This window comes from Pecten maximus, chromosome 1 (genome assembly GCF_902652985.1).
Source record: "Pecten maximus chromosome 1, xPecMax1.1, whole genome shotgun sequence".
NCBI lineage: Eukaryota > Metazoa > Mollusca > Bivalvia > Pectinida > Pectinidae > Pecten > Pecten maximus.
Genome location: NC_047015.1, coordinates 48,196,993 through 48,205,482, shown reverse-complemented (window position 1 = coordinate 48,205,482; position 8,490 = coordinate 48,196,993). Strand labels below are relative to the sequence as shown.

At 32.9% G+C, this 8,490-nt stretch overlaps 1 protein-coding gene across 2 annotated transcripts; it reads right to left on the bottom strand.

Moving 5' to 3' along the window:
* LOC117336447 (ER lumen protein-retaining receptor 2) lies at positions 1-7,924 on the bottom strand. 2 transcript variants are annotated; one of them, XM_033896969.1, is made up of 5 exons: positions 7,834-7,924; positions 5,708-5,967; positions 5,185-5,437; positions 4,544-4,615; positions 1-2,285 (listed from the first exon to the last, which is right to left on the bottom strand). In XM_033896969.1, the coding sequence occupies exons 1-4, from the start codon at positions 7,922-7,924 to the stop codon at positions 4,548-4,550; spliced, it is 672 nt and encodes a 223-aa protein (XP_033752860.1). In that variant the 3' UTR covers positions 1-2,285; positions 4,544-4,547. The 2 variants fall into 2 exon arrangements, with proteins under 2 accessions (XP_033752860.1, XP_033752868.1); XM_033896977.1 differs by lacking the exon at positions 4,544-4,615.
* Between the last annotated feature and the right edge of the window lie 566 nt (positions 7,925-8,490).

Sequence of the window (8,490 nt, the reverse complement as noted above, 5' to 3'; positions counted from 1 at the left end):
TTTATCTGCAAAATGTTATTTATTTACTGTACAGAACCCATGTGTACTTTTCGTATGCTTTCACATAGCAGAACCATCCGTTGTCTGATACAACTACAACTTGTTACTCGTACCATACAAATGAGTAGGCAATCAAAAACAACAAGGAATAAATGAAATGTGCTGATAATCATACCGATGACAATGCAGGGTTATAAAAGCATAATACAACAGAGCATGCAAGAGGTTATACTGAAGTTCCACACTCACCACTAAAGACTGAAAACCTATCACCATTTACACATCATATCCACTATCATCATAGGATGTACCTGGTTTTCATTGGTAAAGATAGATTTCATATTCAATATTTTAAATTCACAAACCAGCACAACCACTTTTCCAGAACTAAAATTAAGAACTAGATGAATTTCATAACAGTAGCATGTGTAATCAATTTTTGGCCCATATAGTAAAAAGATGATTTTTATGGTCCCAAGTTTATCCTCGTTCATTATTTCAATGGGACTACTAGGGATTTCTATCAATTTTAAAAGTTGGCGCAGAAATAAATGAAGGAGATTAAAGGTCTTTGATCAAAACTGGCAGAAATTCTGATTTGTAGGTTGATAGGTTAACTTTACAAGTTTGAAAATCACCGAGATATGTAGGTAAATTCAATACACTCAATGACTATAAAAATATATAGATCTTTTCCAATTTAACCAGCAACTTAAGTATGCCAACAGAGAAGACTACAGTTTTAAGAATGACCCTAGTTAAAAAAGTTCACAAGAAGGATGAAAAATGCCATTAACAATAAAACTCAATTGCATTTGCGAAAAAAAAATACGATTTTAAATCAAAATACTGGATAAAACAGAATATAATTTACATGGACATCGCCCTTTCAGGCCATCCTCTCATCTATCACCCACTCTTCAACCATTTTATCTAAATGTCACAAACATACAGGCTATAAATAGCCACTTATAATCCTTACCAGAGACAGCTGCTGTGAGTACTATAATAGATCGTGTTATCAATAGGAAATATAATTTATTTGAAGAAAATTTTGATAATGATCAGCGTTGGCCTGGATCAATATATTTTAACATTTGGCTTCCTTTTTCTGTCCTATATTTAGGAAACAGCAGTATTATGAGTAAGTACTTGTTTGCTATCATCATTCATACATATATATATATCCTACATGCATACAATGTACACAATCTCATCCTTTGAAACATAAACAATACATTAATTTCACATCTATGTACAAAGGTTTTATCAAATTCGGCCTTCCATATTGAACGCTGCATATATTAAATCAGTTTCTTAAATTTTAGAGCAATATTCCTTTTTGTTAAATAATCATTTAAGTTCTCCGTTATTTTTCATCTGAAAGCATACATTTTGTACTACCTCGGCAAGCAAAAGGTAACTGCAGATTGACTAGAGATTTAAAAACATCAACTAAATGTCAAAAATATTAAAACATCTATTTAAATGTAATGTCAAAGAAACAAATGGCCTTACCACGGTAGCTATCACATTTTTCTAATTTACAAATGCGACTGTAGTCTTTTTCCATTTTGAAATCAAAGTTACAATTTTGGCATTTGATCTTAATTAAAGGCTGATTAAGAATAAAATAATAAATTATATTCTGAACTTAAGGGAGTATTTTTTTTTAATGAATGGGTTTTCAAATACTGAAATTTTAACATCGCAGAACAAATGAATGTTGTTTGTAAAAACATAAAAACAGAAGGCCAAATATAGCTTGTTTAAATCATGTTACAAGTGGTCTATTAAGCATTACTAATGAGAACAATGCAAATGAGTTTTCTATTGTCTCACCAAATCAACAACAGCAGCACCAAGCACACCAGAACAGCTTTCTCACCACCCTCACTGCACAATGGCCACCTTATGTTCAATATGACAAAATGACCACAAAATTGCTTTTGGTTACAAATAGGAAAATTCATACCAGCTTTTAGAAAATTCTTTTGTACCATTTCAAGTATTCAATAAATAACCTGGTCCAAGAAAATACCTTGATATATGTCATGTTCTATATACATACAAACACCATTATGTTTATGTTTTGTTTTTACTTTGATGGCAAATACCTGCCCACTAAAAGTGTCACAAGATTTTGTTTATCTGCATAATATGGTGTAGCCAAATCACTGAGCAGTACATAACATAATCCATATCCCTTATAGCTTTCACGACTGTTTTCCTGGCATTGTCCTCTAATGTTTATGCTGGTAGAGATATCTTCTTGCCTCGCATTACTGAAAAACAAAAAATAGTAAATTAATACTCTTCTCCTTCATATAAAACACAATGAATTATATATATATATGAGACAAAAATATATTTCAAGATGTTTGGGTTGAGACAATATGGGGAAAAAAACATGCAGGGCTTGAGAATTGTTATGTAAATAAACAAAAATATTGCACCACTGAAACTGATAGTGTTTCAAATTTTGCCTGCCCAATGTATAAGCTCAATCTATTTCAATTTACGAAGCAGGATGATTTTATTTCATTTTATCTGAGCTGTAACCTTCAGATACTAGAAATATAAGTAATTTCTAGCCCTGCTATGAAAATAAGATTATGTGATTAACATCATTTACGCTGCACTCATTGTAATTTTTTTCTCGTTTTGTTTAATTCAGAAATACAATGGAAAGGTCTCTATCAAGAATTGAAGAAAAAAATCAGTTGAAATAGCATGCATCAATACGTATTAGAAATTGGTATTAATGTTTTCCATCGACGTTGTTATTAGATAAGGATATGTTCAACTATTTATCCATGCTTGTCAAACTCTGAAAACATACTTGATTCAGGTACATGCAAAACACAGCTATAGTAGATTTCCTGTAACTTGCAACACATTTAACAAATGGTCCTTTTTATAATTACAAATTAAATGTTTTTAAGTGTTTAAATATAAAGTAAAAAGCTGTAGCAAAACATATCACGATCTAAAATATGCAAAATACATTTAGATAAATTTAAGAAGAAAAAGTGAATTAAAAACATTTTCTGCAATAGTTTCAAAATTGTATGGTTATATGCTTATTCTGTAGCAGTAGCAATCATCTACACAAATTTGTCTGCAGTTGTCATCCCTTGAAGGCTGCGAAGATTCTGTTAGAGATATCATAATTATTTATCATAATTATATATTTAATGCCATTGCTATTTTGCTTGACAATCATTTATCTAAGTACAGCTGACAGTGTTGTTAAGAATTAGTTCAGTGCAAGACAAAACAATACATAGCAAAGATGCATATCCCAATTGCAAATAACATATGCAGAAGTCTTTTTTTCAAACAGCACAAATCATGCATGCTTAGACATTAACATGTTTTTGTTACAAGGATATAGGGAAAGAAAGTGAGGGATTTGATGAAAATCAGGGGGGTGTGTCTGGTCTGGTCTCCCCGGTAAAGCTTGAGGGGAAATGTCAATGATACTCCAGAGAGAGGTACTATCATACTAGTAAGAAAGAGTACAAGAAGCAATGCTAACTGTATGGTATGTACATATAAATATATATATATATCATAGTTACAACAGCCAACAAAGTCAGGACAAATGGGCTAGCATGACAGAAAATCAGGGAGAGGGGGCTTTCTCAAGAGATTTAACATTTAGGGGCCTCAGGTTTCCATTCTAACATCAGTGTCAAGGCCTAGACTGCTCATGTCTTATCAACAGTGCTCTTATACCCGTTGTAAACTGTAATCATCAATATTCTTAGGTCCAGGATCTGTAAACACACTGAATTTTGTTTTCCAAAACCTACAGGTTCATTAATGCATGAATGTTAAGTTTGGAATCAAATGGGTGGTTGGATGGTACAGTGGTAACACACTTGCCTTTCACCTAGGCAGCTTGGTTTCGATTCCTCAAGCGAATGTGAAAAAGTATGGGGTCATCTGCCCGACCACGTCACATGTGGGTTTTTGTCGGGTACTCCGGTTTACTCCAACAGTAAGACCCCTTGCACGCTTACATCCCGGCCAACAAGCGTGATTAATATAAATTGATATAACTTGTTTCACAATTTTTGTAAAAGAAATAAAGTTTTTAAAAAAAATCAAATTATGTCAAGATACTTGTGGTTAGAATATATATGTTAGAATATATATATATATATTTTTTTTTAAATCCAATTTACAAAGGAACCTACCACAGCAGCCACAGACCCACCTATGATGTGATGAGTGGGACCCAATACACATTAACATGCATTATCAACCTCTTGTATTTGGCCCTTATTTCCTAATTCGACAAAATTTCCTGGGAACCTATCGCGATTCCACTGACGCTGTAAGCACCTGCTGTTAGTGACAGACATGTTAATTAAAGGGACATGGTTTGATGTACTTCAAAGTAATCTGAACACAAATAGTGTGAAATTTAAACAAGAAAACACAGCTACAGCTAAATGCAAGCCACTATACAAATCCGCAGGAATCTGGCCATACCATAAAACCCATTGAGGTGATACTGAAAATGCAATCTAACCTTTTTAAACTTCCAGCAATGGGGCATCCTTGAAAACAATCTCGTTATTTGTAAACAGTAGTGATCCTTTGCCTGAAATAGTTCAAAGGCATCCTTTACCTAACTTTAGAGCAGAATTTATTTCACGAAAATTTGCTATTATATGCTATCAAAAGTATATTTGGGGACAAAAATCAGCGGAGATTTCACAATAATTAATGAGAAGGGTACCAAAAGGGAAGTGTGCATCCAAAATATTTGATGCATTTTTGAAGAAGCACAATATCTTCATTCCACACTTTCTTAGGTTTATTGATTGCATTTGGCTACAAAACTCTAATAAAGCATGCAATAGATTGACAAAATCCTGTTTGAAGCAAAAAGGTATCTCTTGTCTCAACCCAAACAACTATAAATAACATTCTTTTTACCGGTTAATAAATAAACGTATTACCTGAAATAAATGGAATTTAATTTTAAGTGGAAAAATCTAAACCGTTCTTTTTTTTTTTATTACATTATGATATATATTTTCTATCTATTATCACAATTATGTGAAAATGTAAACAATATTACAATAGTGATATTAATAAGAATATATCAACAGAACACATATAATATAGGAGCCTTCTAAGTAATTGTGTTGTGTAGAAAAGACGTACCCTTTGTGATATACAAATAGAAGAAATCACAGTAAAGAATGGTCTGCACGACTCCCGCTACAACGGCAATCAAGTCGAAGAATCCATCGAAGTAGTACCGGTAGAGCCAGTTAAACAGGTAAAGACCCCTGTAGGAGCCCAAGGCAAACAAATAATGACTGGTTATTGTCTCGGCTTCTCCTGTCTTACTGACCATAAACAGCTGAGGCAAGATGGCCACCGACTCAAGGTAGATGGAAAATGTCCAAAGTATCTGCACAAAAATGAAAAAATCAGTTGAAATAGCATGCATCAATACACATACATAAAGTTTGAATTTCAGTAAGTATAGATGATTACTTACTTTTCTTTTACAGATAACATCATTTAGGTTATTTCTCTTATATCTACTTCAGCATTTCTTTTAGAACTTGAGTATATTTATTTCCACTAACTTCTTTTCAAAATCAAAGGTCAGGGAAAAATTTCTTGTCATATTATTCAAATTATTATAAAGTGAAACTTTTGTCATCATGTACCATACCTCCATTGGTGAGAATTCATGGTTGACAAGGAAAGCCAGGCCTCCAACAGGTGCAATTAAAAACAAGACGCGGAAAGTGTCATGGTTACTGTCATATGTGGCCTTGAACTTGAAGTACATCAGATACACTGTCAGGAAGGAGGACACGACGAAAAACAGCTTCATGGATGTGTTATATACAGAGATGAATGATGTAAATAGATCGAGGTACCGAGTTACAAAGACCATTGCAAATAAAATCTGGCTTTTCCCGGATATACCTGTAACAGAAAATAAAATCAATTTAGTTTCATAATTATTGCTAAACAAAAGGATATGGCAGTGAGCAAGTGACTAGCGAGACTTGGGACTGGCCAGTTAGCTTAATTTTTTAATCTGTGGACAATGAAAGATCCAGCTGGTTTCTATCCTAGCCTGACCATGGTGCACCATGCAATAGCTTACTACTTGGTTGATATTTAAATATTTTAAAATATTACATTGGCTTCCTATTACCCATGATTTAGCTGATAAAAAGCATTCTTTCCACAGGGATTTCACCAATTTATTAAGTTCATAAAATATAATTTAGTGAGTTTTAAATTGACACGAAATTGATCTTTTCCACATTTTGTGTTCTGTACAAGTCCTATAAAAACCAATTTGTTGACAAGAAAATATTATAATAATAAAAATAAATATTAAATCCTTCTTATGGCAAGTATTTCACCAATTAATTATAACATCCATCAAATAATGCATAAACTTATGAGATCGTGTAACATGAAATTGACTTTTTTTTATTTTGTGTTTTGTACTAGACCTATGTATAAAAACCAATATGATGACAAGCAAAAGAACATATAGCAGGCTACAGCTGACAGAACAGTGGCTTTATGGGTTTTAAATGTCTTCAAATTATTTGTAATAGATATCAAGTCAAATGGGATAATATTTATATTACGGTAAGCCGATATCCTTACATCTATTGATCAGCAACGCTTAGTTGGCCAATGCAAGTTACATCTAGTATAGCATGTCTCTGACTTACAGTGGAAATATATTGGGAACTAGTATTTGTGACACAGCTCTTAATTCTAATGAATTACGGTGTCCAATTTGTTATGGTCAGTTTAATTTGTTATGGTCAGTTGGTCACACCTTTTTGGTTTGGACCCCACATGGTACAAGCTCAAACACATGATGTCATCTGTATATTCCAAAGACAGAGACTTTAAATATCTACATGCTTCATATTTATAATTATTCTTATTTTATTTAATTATTGAGTCATTTCATGAATGAGGCTAATTAAATGCTACTGTTTTGGTTGTATGTATAAAAAGTACAGCTGAACTGTACATATGTACATGTTGGCTTTGTAATTTGGGACAATATTTCTCACTTTTAACCTTTTTATATGTATGGAGTCTTTGACATTTACACAACTGATAAAAAGTCAGTTTTTTGCTTGTCATATGTGTCATAAATATTCCTTATCACAATTTGTGTGTAGAAAAATCAATTGTAAGAAATCTAGCAAACCAATACATGGAAGTGTTAAATTGAGCTATTCATTGGGACTTTTTTTACTCGAGAAACGCCATCTAAGTTATTTAATACCCTAGCTTCTGCAGATAAATGTCTCTGGCTCCAGGAAGTCATATTAACTGTGTTTATGAACGGACTTTTTTTTTTTTTTAAACGTGCAACAGCTTGAGTTAATGAGCTGTAACTTTACAAATAACAACCTCTGAAACATCTACACTTCAATAAGATAAACACTTTAAAATTGTGTAATTATGCATTTAGTAACCTCATCACATCGCAATATTGTAATAAGAATTGATAAACAGTCGCTGACTGTATTTAGACAACCTGTCAACGGTAACTTCATATCCAAAATTTCATTTTATCTAATTATAAATGATATATTGGAACAATATGTGTACGATTATATAGGCGAAAGCGGTGTTAACATCGACAAACTTCGAACATTACTTAACTTGACTGATAGTTACTAGTTAGAGTAACAGATCATGCATTTTGTTTGTCTTTTAGCTACCGACCGGTGATTTTTAGGGACACGTCAGTCATTCCAACTTCATAAAGTCATGATTTGGTCGGAATTTCATGTGCCAACTTACCTGCGACAGATCTTGTTTTCCACATTTTAAGTAGCAATATTAAAATTGCTAATAAATGGGACATATCCCCCACAAGCCTAAAAACATTCATCTTGACTGTTGTGCTGCTCGTTCCACGTTCCTGCAATGGCGGCTGAGGACGTGGCTGGCGCTGACACGTAATGCGGGAAGTAACTCCTTGAGGGGTAGATAACTCGTATCAACACTATCGGCTTTGGCAACAGAACATTTCGTTCTTTCTTTCTTTCTTTCTTTATTTAATGTATTGTTTTAAAACCAAAAAGACTACAAGTAGCCATGACGCAAATTCAAATTAAGCTTAATAAAATGAAATACAGTAAGCATTTTACTGTTATTTATTTATGACTGCACTGCACATGCACAGTGTAGACTTCATGGTTAGGACCTACTAGTACGTGATGTAACGCAACATTCTTCTCGGGCAGTAACATAGGGCCTACTGACTGGTCGGGAAACCTACATGTAGATTTCTCCAGCAGACCGGATGTGTAAATATTATTTCGATAATTTGAATGATAATGTTTTAGAGAATGAAATACATTTTATATGCGATATGTCTTTTGTATAGTTATATACGAATATTTTTATTTGATGGGCAATATATAGAATCTATATCTAGTTTTTTATGTTATCATA